At 38.1% G+C, this 18,408-nt stretch overlaps 1 protein-coding gene across 1 annotated transcript in view; it reads left to right on the forward strand.

Moving 5' to 3' along the window:
• STK33 (serine/threonine kinase 33) overlaps positions 1 to 18,408 on the forward strand; it is a 95,666-nt gene that overhangs the window by 42,616 nt on the left and 34,642 nt on the right. The window contains exons 8-10 of the mRNA XM_068987979.1: positions 9,438 to 9,513; positions 14,161 to 14,273; positions 14,724 to 14,809. Of these exons, the coding sequence (XP_068844080.1) occupies positions 9,438 to 9,513; positions 14,161 to 14,273; positions 14,724 to 14,809 (275 nt within the window). The remainder of the gene's footprint in view (positions 1 to 9,437; positions 9,514 to 14,160; positions 14,274 to 14,723; positions 14,810 to 18,408) is intronic.

The following is an 18,408-nucleotide window of genomic DNA, read 5'->3' on the forward strand; positions in this document are numbered from 1 at the left end:
TGGATTCATGTCAATGTATGGCAAAACCAATACAGTATTGTAAAGTAAAATAAAGTAAAAATAAAAATTTTTTAAAAAAAGGACCTATTTTGTGTCAGACACTGTTCTAGGTGTTGGAAATATAACAATGAACAAAACAAGAAAATGTGTATTGGTGCAAACATTAATAAGAAAGATTAGAAAAAAAATTTCTGGTATGTTAGTGAGAAATGCTAAGGAAGAAAAATAAAACAGAAAAGGGGAGAAGATGTACTTTAGGATGGTAATAATAATATCTTTTTATCAGATTGACATAGAATTAAATATAAAGTGCTTAGCACAGTACCTGGCACTTAGTGCTCAATTTTAGTTTTTATAATAATACTAACCATTTTTTCTTGATCAAATTTATTATTGGCAAGACTATTTATTGAGCTTTCAAAACTCCAGCTTAAGTCTAGTGGTATTTGATTTTCATTGATTTCTACTTTTATTTTTCTTAATTCCTTCTTTCTACTTACTTTTGGTTTATTTTTAAACTTCCTAAGTTAAATGTTTATTTTCACTCTTCTTATTTTCTAATAAATGCATTTAAGGCTGTATATTTTCCTCTGAGTACTTCTTTAACCGTTTCTTTCATTATACAATGTTCTAATTGTTATTAATTTCTTAATAGTCTATGATTTTAGTCTTCTTCTTTAATCCGAAAATTACTTTGAAGTGCTTTTAGAATTTTCTGTGGGATGTATTTGACACTCATATGATTCTGTGTTAATTTATCTAGCCTTTTGGTTTTCTATCTGATTTTCTTCATTTTACTAGGTAATTGTGAGTTAAAAGATTTCAACTTTTAGGAATTTTCTCTGTGGTTGAACACAGGTTCATTTTTGCAAACATTACTTTGGATATTTTGAAAGCATGTACCCTCAGCCCTTTATATCTGTGGGTTCTACACCTGCAGATTCAACTAACCAATGATTCAAAGTATTTGAGAAAAAAGTTTCCAGAAAGTTCTAAAAAGCAAAACTTGAATTTACTACACAGTGGCAACTATTTGCATAGCATTTATATTGTGTTAGGTATTATATGTCAATCTAGAAATGATTTAAAGTATATGGGACAATGGTAGGCTGCAGTCCATGGGGTCACTAAGAGTCGGACACGACTGAGTGACTTCACTTTCACTCTTCACTTTCACGCATTGGAGAAGGAAATGGCAACCCACTCCAGTGTTCTTGCCTTGAGAATCCCAGGGATGGGGGAGCCTGGTGGGCTGCTGTCTATGGGGTCGCACAGAGTTGGACACGACTGAAGCGACTTAGCAGCAGCAGCAGCAGCGTGGGTAGGTTACATTCAAATATTAAGCCAATTTGTATAAGGGACTTAGGCATCCATGAATTTTGGTATCTGACAGGCCTGGGGGCTAAAGGGTTAGGGTCTGAATCCTGAAACCAATCCACTACAGAAACCGAGGGACAACTGTATACTCCTTGTTTGTCAAGCATAAAAGTGTATGTATGTGTGTATTTATAAAACCAAACATGATACTTTTGTGATTCAAACTTTTCATTTTATTAATTTTATTGAAATATAGTTGATATGTATGGTCATTTAAATAATTTTTAATTCTTCAAGCCCATTAGCAAAATTTATCTTTCCATTTGTTTGTGTTGTCTTCAGTTTTTTCTCCCGGTCTATAGGTTATCTTTTCATTTTGTTTGCTGTAGGGAAACTTTTAAGTTTGAGTAGATCTCATATGTTTATTTTTCGTTTTATTTCTATTGCCTTGGGAAATTGACCTAAGAACACATCGGTATGATTTATGTTAGAGAATGTTTTGCTTATGTTCTTTTCTAGGAATTTTATGGTGTCGTGTCTTATATTTCAGACTTTAAGCCATTTTGAGTTTATTTTTTTTGTATGGTGTGAAGATGTGTTATAAATTCATTGATTTGCATGTGGCTGTCCAACTTTCCCAGCACCACTGTTGAAGAGATTGTCTTTTTTCTATTGTGTGTCCTTGCCCACGTTGTTGATGGTTAATTGACCATAGGTGTGTAGGTTTATTTCTGGGCTCTCTGTTCTGTTCCATTGATCCATATGTGGGATTGTTTTCTTAATTTTTTTCTGATAATTTGTTGTTAGTATATAGAATAAATATCTGCATATTGTATATCTTGCTATTTTACTGTATTCATTTATTCTAATAGTTCTCTGGTGGCATCTTTAGGATTTTCTGTATATAATATCATGTCATCTGCAAACAGTGACAGTTTTACTTCTTCCTTTCCAATTTGGATTCTTTTTACTTTTTCTTATCTAGTTGCTATGGCTAGGACTTCCACTACTTTGTTGAATAAAAGTGAAAAGAGTAGATATCCTTATCTTGTTCCTGCTCTTAGAGGATAAGAGTTTTTTACCATGTAGGAGGAACAGATAAATGTTCTCCGTTCTTTACCATTGAGTATGATGTTCACTGTGGGTTTGTCATTATGGCCTTTATTATGTTGAGGTATGTTCCCTCTATACCAATTTTCTGGAGAGTTTTTGTCATACTGCTACTGCTACTGCTAAGTCACCTCAGTCATGTCCGACTCTGTGCGACCCCAGAGACGGCAGCCCACCAGGCTCCCCCGTCCCTGGGATTCTCCAGGCAAAAACACTGGAGTGGGTTAAAAGTGAAAGTGAAGTCGCTCAGTCGTGTCCGACTCCTAGCGACCCCATGGACTGCAGCCTACCAGGCTCCTCCGTCCATGGGATTTCCCACGCAAGAGTACTGGAGTGGGGTGCTGTTGCCTTCTCCATTTTTTTGTCATAAATGAATGTCAAATTTTGTCAAAAGCTTTTTCTGCATGTCTAGGGATGATCATATGATTTTTACCCTTCATTTGTTAATGTGGTGTATCACATTGATTGATTTGAAGATACTGAACCATCCTTGAGTTACTGGACTAAATTCTACTTAATCGTGGTGTGTGGTTCTTTTAATATATTGTTGAATTTAGTTTGCAAGTTTTTTACATCTGTGTTCATCAGTGATATTGGCTTATAATTTTCTTTTTTTTTTTTTTGTAGTATCTTTATCTAGTTTTGATAACAGGCTGATGCTGGCCTTGTGAAACGAGTTTGGAAGTATTCCTTCCTCTTTAACTTTTTGTAATAGTTTGATAAGGATAGGTGTTAACTTTTCTTAAATGCTTTTTAGAATTTACCTGTGGTGCTATCTGGTATTGGACTTTTATTTTGGGGGAATTTTTAAGTTACTGATCCAGTTTCATCACTGGTAATTGATCTGTTTCTGTTTTTTCCTGATTCAGTCTTAGGAGATTGTGTATTTCAAGAAATTTATCTCTTCCCTCTAAATTGTCCATTTCATTTGGTATATAGTTGTTCATAGTAATCTCTGATGATCCTTTGTATTTCTGTGGTATTGGTTGTAATTTCTGTTTCATTCTGATTTTGTGTCTTTTTTCTTAATGAGTCTTGCTAAAGGTCTGTCAATTTTGCTTATCTTTTTAAAGAACTAGCTCTTAGTTCTGTCTCTTTTGGTGATCTTTTCAATATCTTTTTAGTCTCTGTCTCTTTTATTTCTGATCTGATCTGTTTTTTTTTTCTTTCCTTCTATTAATTTCAGGTTTTCTTTGTTCTTCTTTTTCTAGTTCCTTTAGATATAACATTAGATTGTTTATTTGAAGTTTTTCTTGTTTCCTGAGGTAAGGCTTGTATCTCTATAAACTTCTCTATTAGAACTACTTTTTTCTGTGTCCAGTAAATTATAGATCATTGTGTTTCCATTTTTATTTCTCTTTAGGTATTTTTGATTTCCTCTTTCATTTCTTCAGTGGCCCATTGGTTGTTTAGTTGTATGTTATTTAGACTTCATGTCTTTGTGTTTTTGCAATTTCTTTTCTTTTCATTTTGCCCAATTCTTTCTGTCTTAATTTCTATGTATTAGGTATGTTGGTTATATCTTCTGATCTTGGAGAAATGGTGCCTTATATAGGCAATGTCCTGTGGGGACCACCAGTGTGCTCCCCTCTGACCACTGGAGTTGTATGTTCTAGGGGTGTCCCCTATGTGGGCTGCATGCACCCCTTTTTGGTGGGACTGACTACTGTGGGCACACTGGTAGATGGGACTGGCCCCCAACCTGCTTGGCTTTGAGGCTGTGCCACATAGTGACTCTGGGCTTGCTAGAAGGTGAGGTAGGCTTACTGCAGGATTAACTCCATGGCCTATGTAAGCCGTGCTTACACCTGCTATTGGCCTGCTGGTGTACAAGGCTTGGTGCCTACGTGGCTGCATGGTAAAGGGGAGTGCTAGTTTGCTGTGGGGTGGGCCAGGTCTTGGTAACTGTCTACCAGGGGTCGTGGGGCTGGTTTGTGCCTGCTGGTGGGTGGGGCAGGTCCTGGCACTAATAAACTAGAGGGAGGAAACCAAAATGATGCTTACCAGCACCAGTGTCCATGTGATAGAATGAACGCCCCACAGTGGCTGCTGCCAGTCCCCTGGGGGAATCCTAGCTGCTTCCTCCTTCCCTGGGAGGTTTTCCAAGATCTGCAACTGGATCTGACCTGGTTTTCAAACTGCTGCCTCTGAGCTGGGTTTCAGAGTGTGAGATATTGTGTGCACCCTTGAAGAGCAAAGTCTGTTGTTTCCTCTAGCACTCCAGCTCTCCTGGATATAAGCCTTGCTGGTTGTCAAAGCCAGATGTTCTGGGGGTTTATATTCCTGGTGCAGAACTCCTAGACTGGGGAGCCTGATGTGGGGCTAAGAGTCCTCACTCCTTGTGGAGGAATTCTGAGATTGTGACATTCCTCCTGTTAGTGTTTCACTGACCTGGAAATGTAGGTTCTAACTATAGTATGCCTCCTCCCCTCCTTCCCATATTCTTGTACTTCCTACTTTATGTCTTAATTGTGGAAAATTCTTTTCTGCTAGTTTTCAGGTCATCCCTATAAATAGTTACTCTGTAAGTAGTAGTCTTCAGTTCTGTCATCTCAGCCACCAGTCCATATTATTAATTTTGCTTGCTTCCTCTGTTTATTTCTAAGAGAGTTATTAAAGTCACTCACTAATGTAGGGCTTTAGTAGATTTTTTTGTACTTTTAGTAGATTTCTTAAAAATATTATTTATGGAAACATAATTTGTATATAATAAAATACACAGATTTTAAGTGTAAAGTTTAATGAGTTTTGACAAATATATATACTTGCACATTACCACCTCAGTGAAGATATAGAATATTTCCATCACCCCAGAAATTTCCTTTGTGTCCCTCTCAGTCAATCCCCCACCCAGACCTTAGCAACCACTGAGGATTTCCATTGCCTTAGATTAGTGTTGCTTGTCTAGAATTTATACAAATTGAATCATAAATATATATTCTTTTGTGTCTATCTTTTTCTGTTCCATGTAATGATTTTGAGACTTGGCCATGTTGTTATATCAGTAGTTTATTCATTTTTATTCCTGAGGAGTATGCCTGGTTCATTGTTTGTCTATTTGATGCATAAAGTTTCTAAGTTGTTTTATCTTATTTGGGAAGAGGCTACTTTAGATTCTGTACATATCCTCCTGTTGGCAAAAGACATCTGGTCTGTAGTTACAAGGGGAAAATATATCCAAGCGTCCTGAGTTTTATGCCTGCTTATTAGTTGTCTACACTGATAACAAGTGAGAGAACAAGAGAGAAGACAGATGGTTTGTGGGGCTTTGCTGACTTCCTAAATGGCTCTTTGGCAAGTTGCTCTGGCCTCTGCCTCCCTGTGAGAGCTGTGATGACAGTTCACGTAGAAATGCCCCTGGTAATTAAGATGACTCTGAAACAATGAGGGCTCTGAATTCCAGGCCCCCACTGTGTGGTAGACCTACGTGGAAATCTGTCAGGGAATCAGATCATGGAATCGGCCCCTGTCATAGACACATGGCCATAGAGCAGCTTGAATGTTTATGATTCAGTATCTAAAAGTTTAAGGAGAGTTATAGAATACAAGTAATTGCTTAAAGGAAAACAGTAATTAGTTAATTTTAAGCGATTTGAAAACAAATTACTTAGTTTGTTAATTATCTATAGTTGAGTCTTTTCTCATTCTTTCTTGTGTTCACCTTTCAGCTCCTTTTTTTGTTGCTTTTTAGTTCCTTTAAAATAGTTAGAGGAAATGAAATTTCATTTACTTTTACTGGTTACAGACACACTGTGTGTGTGTGTATGTGTGTGTGTGTGTGTGTGTGTTGGGAGGGGTGATTGAAACTGTTTTCTAAAGTGAAAACACCTTTTACATGGGAGATGCTCTGTAACTGTGTTACTTTAGGTGAGTCACTTAATATGTGTATCCAGACCTTAATTTCCTCACTGGCAAAGTGAGTCAAATGCCTGTGTACCCATCTCACATGATTCTTAACATAATTTATATGAATAGCATCACTGATGCAAAAGTACTTCGTAAATTTTAAATTTCTATTCAAATACACATAGTTGACCCTTAAACAATGTGGGAGTGAAGCTACGTGTTAACTTACTGTTGGCCCTCTGGGGTGTGCCCTAACTGTAGAGGTGTAATAGATATATTCCTGGAATAGCAAGCATATTCAACTTTTTAAAAACCCAGCCATTATTTAAAAATCTAATCATTAAAAAAGACCTTCACGACCCAGATAATCACGATGCTGTGATCACTCACTTAGAGCCAAACATCCTGGAATGTGAAGTCAAGTGGGCCTTAGGAAGCATCACTAAGTGGAGGTGATGGAATTCCAGTTGAGCTATCTCAAATCCTGAAAGATGATGCTGTGAAAGTGCTACACTCAGTATGCCAGCAAATTTGGAAAACTCAGCAGTGGCCACAGGACTGGAAAAGGTCAGTTTTCATTCCAATCCCAAAGAAAGGCAATGCCAAAGAATATTCAAACTACCACACAATTGCACTCATCTCACACGCTAGTAAAGTGATGCTTAAAATTCTCCAAGCTTCAGCAATACATGAACCGTGAACTTCCTGATGTTCAAGCTGGTGTTAGAAAAGGCAGAGGAACCAGAGATCAAATTGCCAACATCTGCTAGATCATGGAAAAAGCAAGAGAGTTCCAGAAAAACATCTATTTCTGCTTTATTGACTATGCCAAAGCCTTTGACTGTGTGGATCAGAATAAACTGTGGAAAATTCTTCAAGAGATGGGAATACCAGACCACCTGACCTGCCTCTTGAGAAACCTATATGCAGGTCAGGAAACAACAGTTAGAACTGGACGTGGAACAACAGACTGGTTCCAAATAGGAAAAGAAGTATGTCAAGGCTGTATATTGTCACCCTGCTTATTTAACTTCTATGCAGAGTACATCATGAGAAACGCTGGGCTGGAGGAAGCATAAACTGGAATCAAGATTGCCGGGAGAACTATCAATAACCTCAGATATGCAGATGACACCACCCTTATACAGAAAGTGAAGAAGAACTAAAGAGCCTCTTGATGAAAGTGAAAGAGGAGAGTGAAAAAGTTGGCTTAAAGCTCAACATTCAGAAAATGAAGATCATGGCATCTGGTCCCATCACTTCATGGCAAGTAGATGGGAAAACAGTGGAAACAGTGGCTGACTTTATATTTTGGGCTCCAAAATCACTTCAGATGGTGACTGCAGCCATGAAATTAAAAGACGCTTACTCCTTGGAAGGAAAGTTATGACCAACCTAGACAGCATATTCAAAGGCAGAGACATTACTTTGCCAACAAAAGTCTGTCTAGTCAAAGCTATGGTTTTTCCAGTGGTCATGTATGGATGTGAGAGTTGGACTATAAAGAAAGCTGAGTGTCGAAGAATTGATGCTTTTGAACTGTGGTGTTGGAGAAGACTCTTGAGAGTCCCTTGGACTGCAAGGAGATCCAACCAGTCCATCCTAAAGATCAGTCCTGGATGTTCATTGGAAGGACTGATGTTGAAGCTGAAACTCCAAAACTGGCCACCTGATATGAAGAGCTGACTCATTTGAAAAGACTCTGATGCTGGGAAAGATTGAAGGCAGGATGAGAAGGGGATGACAGAGGATAAGATGGTTGGATGGCATCACCGACTCAATGGACATGGGTTTGGGTGGACTCTGGGAGTTGATGATGGACAGGGAGGCCTGGTGTGCTGCAGTTCATGGGGTCACAAAGAGTCAGACATGACTGAGCGACTGAACTGAACTGAATCATTAAAAGATGTGCTGCTGCTGCTGCTAAGTCACTTTAGTCGTGTCCGACTCTGTGCGACCCCATAGACGGCAGCCCATCAGCCTCCCCCATCCCTGGGATTCTCCAGACAAGAAGACTGGAGTGGGTTGCCATTTCCTTCTCCAATGCATGAAAGTGAAAAGTGAAAGTGAAGTCACTCAGTCGTGTCTGACCCTTCGCGACCCCATGGACTACAGCCTACCCGGCTCCTCCGTCCATGGAATTTTCCAGGCAAGAGAACTGGAGTGGGGTGCCATCACCTTCTCTGAAAGATTGCTACCTCAAAATAAAATAAAGTTCTACTTTGCGAAGATTGTTTGAAGAAACCCTATCATCTCAATAGATGCAGAAAACGTGTTGACAACATGCAACATCCTTTCAAAGGGCTTCCCAGGTGGCTTAGAAATAAAGAAACCACCTGTAATTCAGGAGACTTGAGTTCGATCCCTGGGTCAGGAAAATCCCCTGGAGAAGGAAATGGCAACTCACTCCAGTATTCTGCCTGGGAAATCCCGTGGTCAGAGAAGCCTTGTTGGCTACAGTCCATGGGGTTACAAAAGAGACAGACATTACTGAGCAACTAAACAACAATAACAACAATCCTGGGCCCATTGTAAGTAAGAAGCACAGAGTTGAGGAGTCAGAAATACCTGGACCCTAGGCCTCCCCTGTGACTAATTGCCTCTTTGATTGAGTTATATTATAGGCGCTCTCTCTTTGTCTTTGTTTTCTCATTTAGAAAATGTGGAAGATAATTCATACTGTCATAGGAGTGCTATGAAGTTACTATCACTACTGTTATTTTGCCGAAGTGATTTATAACCGTTTATCTTAGTTTCTCTGTAAATCCAGATTTCCACATTTTGGGCTTGCTTTAAATTGTATCTACTTAAGACATGTTTTCAAAATTATTTTTGGCAAGAACTAAGATATAGTTGCCTTCTACTATAACTCCATGATCTTTGCAAGATCATTTCTTAACAACTTGAAAGAGATGAAAAGTTGTACATGTAGCTGTGCAGTGTGTGCCATCATTCCATTAGAAGCTAAATGGTAGGAGGGAGGATACAGCGACATCAGTTGTTAAGGCCTGTACATTATTCATTCAACATCTGCTGTTGGTTCTCTTTTTCCCTATGGGGGAATAAATTACATCACATCAGCACATTTTTCATGCTTTGTGTTTAAGCATTTAAAAGTCATTTATTGTATTATTAATATTATTTTATTTCTGCTTGTTTGGCAGCCCCTGAAGTTATCAATGCCCACGACTATAGCCAGCAGTGTGACATTTGGAGCATAGGTGTCATAATGTATATTTTGTAAGTAGCCTGCTAAATGTACAATTTTAAACGAATGGATGTCCTCTAACAGTGGAATTACATAGATTTTAATTGAAAGTGAAACAGTATAATGTCAAGAAAGCAACTGAAGAAACAACTGGGAAGTTATTCTAAAATTTGTCTTATTCATTGTCAGGTCCATCTATTAGGTATTTTTTTTTAAATACAATCAACTTGTAAGTTTCAACTTTGCTTTTCATGGGTCTATAAATGCTGCAATGCACTGTATGATCTGAGCAAAGTGAAAAGCTTGCCTCAACACCTCTCTGATCCTTTGCTACAAACCCAAAGCTTGTCTGTCTTTTCCTGAGACTCACTTAACTTATAGAGCATCAGATAGAGGGAAGGTTCTGGACCTGGTGCTAGGGCTCCCCCGTGGACAGGGCATGCTCAAGCAGCCGGCAGTAGCCAGATAAAGGTTCAGTCCAGGGTCCAGGGAGTATTCTATGGTTCCTAATTCTCTTCACGGTACTGAAAACATTGGTCTTTCTTGATCTCTCTTTTGTCTCGCTCCCAAGATTCAGTCAGACCCCATGGCCTATACTTTTCCTTTGAGGCGTCCTCACATATTATTCAATTTCTCTTCACTTGTATCATTTCTCCTTATGATCCCTTTCTAGAAGATTACAGTGTCTTTTTGTCTGTTCTCCTTCTCCTGGTTCATCCTTCACACAGTTGTCAGGGTTGTCTTTCTAAATCGCAAATCTGGTTATACTGCTTTCCTGACTAACAGCCTCTGTTGATTCTCCCTTGCTATAGAAACTGTCAGCACAGCCCCACATGACATGATGCAAGGCTTTCCCAGCCTGGCTCCAGCATGCCTGTCCAGCCGTGGTCTGCACGTGTGTTCCCATGCACTTACCCTCTTCTGATGTTCACTCGAGGCTGCTCCTTATGACTCAAGTGCCCTGTGTTTCATGCTTCTGGGTCTTTGCTCATGTACTTCATTCTGCCTCAGTGTTCATTTTTCTTCTGTACTAACCTCTTTCCTGGGTGTGTCCAGCTCATACATTAGCAACTTCTATTTCCCTGAGTCCTACTCTGCCCCAGCAGAGTTAGTATGCTCATGGTGTATATACATTCCCTTACTCCATGGGATTTAAGGCAACATATTAATATAAAGGTGCATGCAAAATAGTAACACTGAAAGAAAAACAAGATAATAATATTTAATCAGGCAAATTTGCACATGTATAAGTTTGATGGAATTAATTTTTCACTTTTCTGTGTTCTCATTATACTTCTAAAAGCTATATTAAAATGTGCAATTATTGTATTATATGTATTGTCTCTGTTTTTCTTGCTCTAAATTCCATGAAGGGCAGAGATCTGATTCATCTTTGCATCCCTAGTATCTGGCACCATAGTAGACACGTAGTCAGCGCTCAATATATGTTTTTTATATTGAATTAAAGTGAATTGTCTGAGAGTGTTCTGAAAAGTTAGTGGTCATTGTTCTGCTTCTTGGTGAGTATGAACATTTTTATGTTGATGCAACATTAGTTTTATGGTCACATTGAAGATTTCACTGTGCACTACCTCTTCCAGATCGTTTCTAAATATTGACATCACAGTAGTTACATTTTCACAGTCCTGTGAAATGAAATACACAGGCAGTAGAAATTGGATGTTGTGATTGTAGCTGTAACTCAGATACTCAACACATCACTGCTTAGACTGCATAAAGTATAAATGTATTCACAAAATTTTTGATCATTGTTTTGTGCTGCTTAGGATTATATTAAAACTCTGAGCCTTAGTTTTAAATTAAAATATAGCTATTTAAAATTAGTGTTTTATTCTCTCATGACTTCTAGACAATACAAGTCAAACATAACATATATATGTAATCTATTATTATACCAGTTGTGGTGTTTGCTGCCTTCTTGATTTGAATTTGGTGTATTACATGTCTTAAATTTTTTCCTCCTACTTAAAGATATAATTTTAATTTTTCTGCTTCTGAGCGTGACTGCATATCATAATAAAGACATTTTTTTTCCTTTACAGTAGATTCTTACTTCAGAGAAGGCAATGGCACCCCACTCTAGTACTCTTGCCTGGAAAATCCCATGGATGGAGGAGCCTGGTGGGCCACAGTCCATGGGGTCGCTAAGAGTCGGACACAACTGAGCGACTTCACTTTCACTTTTCACTTTCATGCATTGGAGAAGGAAATGGCAACCTACTCCAGTGTTCTTGCCTTGAGAATCCCAGGGACTGGGGAGCTGGCGGGCTGCCGTTTATGGGGTCGCACAGAGTCAGGCACGACTGAAGTGACTTGGCAGCAGCAGCAACAGCAGACTCTTACATAGCTAATCAGTGCCTGTTCGTTAATCTACCTGAGCCCAGTGGTCTTACAGATCATTTCCTTCACCAAGGGCACAAACATATTACCTTCTCCAGGGGTGGGGAGGGGTTTCTTATTTATCAGTTACCCCTGATTCATTGCTACTTAATTGGACAATGATAACATACTTTCTCAAGGTGAAATTAATATAAATGCTCTTTATGGGCACCATCTTTTGCTGTTTTGATTCCTGTGAAACAGAAAATAATCGGAAGGCCATAAGAGGCATTTTTCATGTCTTGGATTCTCTTTTCTGGATGTGCAGAAAATTGCTGTCATAAAATTTCATGTGCTGCTGATTGACCAACCATTAGATACATTTTGTGTAAGTAAAATTGTAAAGGACAGAAAAAAGTGAAAATTTAAAAACATAGCCCTTGAGCTATAGTTGCATGTTAGGCAGTATAGGAGCAGCTAAGAAATCAGTGAATATGCATACCACTGGTTGTTAACAGACTCAATGAGCTGGGCTTTTGCTGGCCTGTACTTGTTATGATAGATAGTAACTGCCCATAAGACCATTTTTCTGACTTTTTTTGAATGGCATTTAAAAACTAAATAATAGTAAGGCAAATTGAATCAGAGAGAGAAGGGTTAGAGTGAGCTGGAGAAAGAGAAAGTATTAAAATCAAAGTTTGTGGAACAATTTAATATTTATTGCTTAACAAGAACCTATTGGTGATGAAAAGCTCTGTTGTCCACCCTGGTTCGATAAGCTACTAGGATGAAAATGACTCCCCCTCCACACCAGAAAAATCATTATTATCATAATCATTATCATGTAGAATATTTATCACATGTAGACTTATTCACGGAGAAGGCAACAGCACCCCACTCCAGTACTCGTGCCTGGAAAGTCCCACGGACGGAGGAGCCTAGTGGGCAGCAGTCCATGGGGTCGCAAAGAGTCAGACACGACTGAGCGACTTCACTTTCACTTTTCACTTTCATGCATTGGAGAAGGAAATGGCAACCCACTCCAGTGTTCTTGCCTGGAGAATCCCAGGGACGGGGGAGCCTGGTGGGCTGCTGTCCATGGGGTGGCACAGAGTCGGACATGACTGAAGCGACTTAGCAGTAGCAGCAGCAGAAGCAGCAGCAGACTTATTCAAAAAATACTAACGGGAAAGATTTTTAAAGAAACTTAAGAAAAATGTAACTTTAAAAAATCAGTAAAAATCTGTTAAGAGACCTAGAAAACATACTTATGTACATAACAGACCAGCATTTGGAAAGTGTAATGGACTTATGCCATTTTATTCTTTCAGTAATAAAGTGGAAAAATATAATCCTGAGAGCTGAAGAATAGACATAGAGAGTTAGAATTGCCTCTGTGATGAGTCCAGGTCCAACTTCTGTCTGGTTGTCATTGGGAGAATCTGGTTGTTGTCTACAGAATTGCCCTCAGATGTTGGGATTGACAATAAAGATGATGGCTAACATTTGCAACTTTTAAGCACATAGTTTTGGACTGGATCACCTACTGATGCATAGGCTTGCCATGCTCTTTGTAAAGTACAGCATAGTACTTCCTTTAAAAGGTTCTAAAGACTCATAGTCCTGTACTACTGAATTTACAATAAGTCCATGCTTACTGTATACACACTACTCATGGCTTTACTGACGCTGGTTGTTACATGCACTCAGCTTTCACACTTCCAGACTGAAGGGTCAAATTCATCATCTGGTTTTCCGCCTTCAGATTTTCTTCATTTTGTATATAATTTTTGAAGAGTTGTGGCTATTTTAATGGATTTTTTATTTTGACTCAGAGCCAGTAGGCCCCACAATCATTCTTACCATCATCACCAGTCTTTGTGTAACATTTTACTATGGATAAAATTCTTCCATTGTCACTAGAAGAAGTAATCTCATTAGACTGTGATGACTCAGTGTATCTTTCTGTTAAGTCCAGTGTACCTTAAGGCATAACCTTACCCTTGCTCACACTGAAGTGTTTCTCCTCTGTTATCCACCACTATTACTGTGCACCTAAACTCACACACCTTTTTGTATTGTAACCCCATTTAAGCTTAGTGTTTTCCCACCTGGAAGAGCTTTGCACATGTGGAAGTTCCAACGGATACAAGAGCCTAGCACTAATCTCCCAAAACCCCTTTTTTTCCATTTCTACATCCAGAGAAGTTCCCACCTCTTCCTCTCCTTTACTTAAATATGAAGCACCACTGCTTTCAAGTCCTATGGAAACTTAATTTTTAATAGCCTTATTTTGATTGTTCAAAAGAATCTAAACAGAATGATTGCCTTTGCTGTAGATTATGTGGAAAAGCACCCTTTATGGCAAGCTCAGAAGAGAAGCTTTTTAAATTGATAAAAAAGGGGGAACTACATTTTAAAAATTCAGTCTGGAATTCCATAAGTGATTGTGGTAAGTATAGATGTTTTATTATTTATTAAAGCAAATATGCACAATATAAGAAAGCCAGCCAGTAATTTAGATACTTTAAATCTCTGAGTAGCCGTTAAATTTACTTGTAGAAATAAAAACTATTTACTTGTGGAAATAGTGCTATCTTCACTGTGACTTTTATAGTTGAAACTTTAAACAAAAACAGAAAATGTATACTAAACATTGAAGAGGAAATTTTCTGATCAAATAGTTAATTTTTACTGAAGACTATAAACCAGGTAATTCAGTCAATAAAACCTCACTTTCAGCCTTAAACTTTATTTAGTATTAACCATATGTACTGATGATATTTATTCTATAACTGATATGTTTCCTTCATGTCATACAGACCTAATCCTAAAATTGGAAAATACGTGATATTAATTATAGTCAAGATATATAAGATAGGATTTTTTCCTTTATTTGCAGCTAAAAGTGTTTTGAAGCAACTTATGAAAGTAGACCCTGCTCACAGAATCACAGCTAAGGAGCTGCTAGATAACCAGTGGTTAACAGTAAGTTTCAGTACTACTGCCTTTTAAAAAAATTTTGGCACGCTATCATTGCTTATTTCTTTTCATCTGGCCTTATAACCTATCTATAGTCTTAAAACAGTCATTTAGTTTCATCTTCTGACAAGTTAAAAAAATTATTGGGTGCTGACACATTTCTGAAATGGGTATTTTCAAACTGTTAAAATTACTACCACAGTTGTTTATATGTGTTTATAGAGGTTTAAATGAACTTTTCTACTGTATCAAGTCCAGTAGAATAGAGCTGAGAAATGTCCTTTATTAAAGATGTAGACTGTTGAAGCAGTCTGTATAGTTCAGTGATGTAAAGCACTGGAACTGTCTACTTCTCTTTCAGCTCTTTGGATGCAGAGAATCTATAGGGACTCAGAAAAGCCAAGGTCTTCTAACAGTGGCTGTTGCCTGGCTTGAAATCTTGTCATTATTCATTTGCATATCTATTTCCCCCATTACACTAATGCCTCGAGCAGTAACCCTATGTCTTAAGTGATCTTCGTATCCCTGTACCCAGAACATTTCCTGGTCACAACAGGAACTTTGGAAGAGGATGCTACTACCTCTCAATAATTATTCTCTCTTTCTTCTTTGGTCATGAAGATCCTGACTTTTCACTGGTAACATTCTTATCTAGTCTTCTTTACTAGTTATCCCCTATCTTCGCTAGTTACAGTGCTGGTCAATGAGATCTAAGTGCAGGTAAGAGTAATCTCTGGGAAGTGCCCTTAAATGGAAGGAATAAGACATTCCTCACATCCACCTTCTTTTCTAGTGACTGCAGTGCAGCTGTGATGGATGGAGTTTGAGTAGCCATATTAGATAATAAAGTGGACTATAAACAGGATAGTAGAGCAACACAATTCTAGGAACCAGGGCTCTTAGCATATAGAGCTGCCACACCAGCCCTTGACTGCCTTCCTCCAGACGTTTTTAGATGAACAGGAAACAAGTGACTGTCATCTTTGAGATACTGTGAAATGTGCAGTTAAGCCTAATACCAATTAGTACAGTACTCAGTAAATAATGGCTGAATGAGTAGATGACTCAGTAAATGAATAAGTCTGTAGGTATGTCAGAAAATGCCTGAGAATGGAAACTGGAGATTCCAGAGACATAGGAATATTTTACATCTTTTACTTACTAGACACTGTGTTAGGTACTGGAGATACGTGATATGCTTATATTGCAGTAGTACTGTTGAGAAATGATGGTGGCTTGGACAAGGTGGTAGCAATAGAATTGAAGAGAAATAAATGTGATATATTTTTAGATATATTTGTTAGTACTTGATGATGGATTAGATAAGGGATGAGGATAAGGGAGGAATCAAGGATGAATTTTAGATTTTGCTTTAATGACTGGTTGGATGGTAGTGCCATTTACCGAGATGTGGAAGACTGCAGGAGATATATTTTTTTCCTGGAGGAAGAGTGGTAAGTCGAGTTCCACATTGGACTTGATAAATTTGAGATGCCTATGTCACATTCAAGTGGAGATTTCCAATAGATCATCAAAACTATGAGCCTGGAACTGGAGAAGAATGAACTGGAGATATAAATCTGTGAATCCTGAGTATACAGATGCCATATAAAGCCATTGTGTTGAAGAGATGAATTAGGAAGAAAATGCAGATAGAAAGGACAAGAGGCTTCAGCAGTCTGCCTTCAGACGCTGCAACATTTAGAAGAGTAGAGGCTAGCAGTGGAGGCTGAAAAGGAATAGCTAATGAGGAAAGAGGAAAGTTAGGAGGGTAGTGCCAAGGAAGATGAGTGAGAAAAGTGTTTAAGAAAGCAAGAACAGTCAGCCCCCAGATAAATGCTGCCTAGAGGTCAAGATGAGAATGAGTTTTCATAAGAATGGCCAACAGAGGAGTTGATGGTGACCCTGGAGTCCTTGATAGATTTTAGATACCATAAATTTATAGTGATACCACTGTGATTTTCCTTTGGGAATTTCTAATCATTTATTGGAATAATTCTTTTTCTTTAAGGGCTAAAAAATTGCCTTCACTCAAAAATGGTTTATAACTGCCCTCTTCTATGAATGTGTTGAACTCTCAAATGATTCTGTGCAATAAGTATTTCTGGCCTAAAGTAATTGTGCAAATGAGTTAGCAGCTAGATCATTGCAAAACAACTGAGTAGATTTGTAGTAGAGCAAAATAAAAAAACTGTAAAACAGATGGTGTGCTTTAGAAATCTATCTCTTTTCAGCATCACACAACATTCGGGTTTGGCCATTTAATTATTTGTTTTCTAATTAGTGAAACTTTATTTCTGGCTTTGGTCATTTTTCCAGAAGTCTCCATTTTTGAGCCTCTGTAACAATTTGTCTCTATGTAGTCCTTGCCAAATGGATAGAGAAGTGACAGATAGCGTGTACTATATCAGACTATCCTGAGGAGTTCAGTATATGAAGTTTAGAATACTGGCATTTTGTAAACTTCTGAAAGGCAAAACTCTTTTCTTCTTAACCACTTGAAGTCTCACTTCCTGTAATTCATGTCCTCTGTTTGAAATAATCTAAAGAGGACATGTTAGTTCTCTCAGTGCCTTACCGCTTTGTAACCAGAGCTTATCTTCCAATACCGGACGAATAGTGACATTCTTTTCAGAAAGCTTTATTGGATAAAAAGTCTCCATGGTTTAGTCTATATATCATGCATTTTGAAATACAGTACGTATCTGAAAAGTATTCTGAGAAAAATAATCACTGCTTCCCTATGTACATTTAAATGAATGGGTCTTAAACAGATATTGTCATCCTGATTTCAAAAATCCAAGGTCAGATGCAAGGAAAAACAGCCAATAAATGACTTTCCTACAAAGGGAGGGTTTGATGATGACACCCATTGCCAGGAGTGTGCCTGTTACCCTCTTTATCTGTTTCTACCTTTTTGCCCTCTTTATTCTCAACAATAGTTCAGGAGTTCATTCCTTGTTAGATAGTTACAGTTGCCCCTTGATATTCAATCCCCTGATAACAACTAACACCAAGAATTTGCACATTTAACAAGTTTCCCTGGTACTTTCAATGCCTGCTATATTTAAGAACCTTGCTATAAATTAATGAAACATTTTTCTTCTATGGCTTGTCAAAAAGGAGTTTGCAGATTTGAGCTCTGTTGGTATTATTCAACAATTCCTTCAATAGATTTGTGTGTGTGTGCCTGCCATGTACCATGCCTTGTGCTAGGTAATAAAATTCAGTTAAAGATATATAGGACCCAGTCTCTGACATGAGGAATTTACAATATAATAAGGGAAACAAGCTATGTATAAGATATAATGCAAGGAAGAAAATGATAAATGGCATAAGAGATTGCCAAATGACCAGAGAGGTACAGAGGCGAGTGTGAAATCAGGAAGTTTAATTCGACTGGCAGATAAGATGCCTGCAGGAAACAAGTGGGAAATGAGACTTTTAGAAAAGGAAGGAAAATTGTGAGGGCCCTTGAATCCCAGACTAAGGAGTTTTAACTTCCTGCCATAGATAGTAGAGAACAATTGCATCCTCTTTGAAAGAAGAAAATTATTATTATAGTGTGTCAGTCTTGCAGAGTGGCTTATTGTAAATGGGACAGC

This window comes from Capricornis sumatraensis, chromosome 16 (assembly GCF_032405125.1).
Source record: "Capricornis sumatraensis isolate serow.1 chromosome 16, serow.2, whole genome shotgun sequence".
Lineage (NCBI taxonomy): Eukaryota > Metazoa > Chordata > Mammalia > Artiodactyla > Bovidae > Capricornis > Capricornis sumatraensis.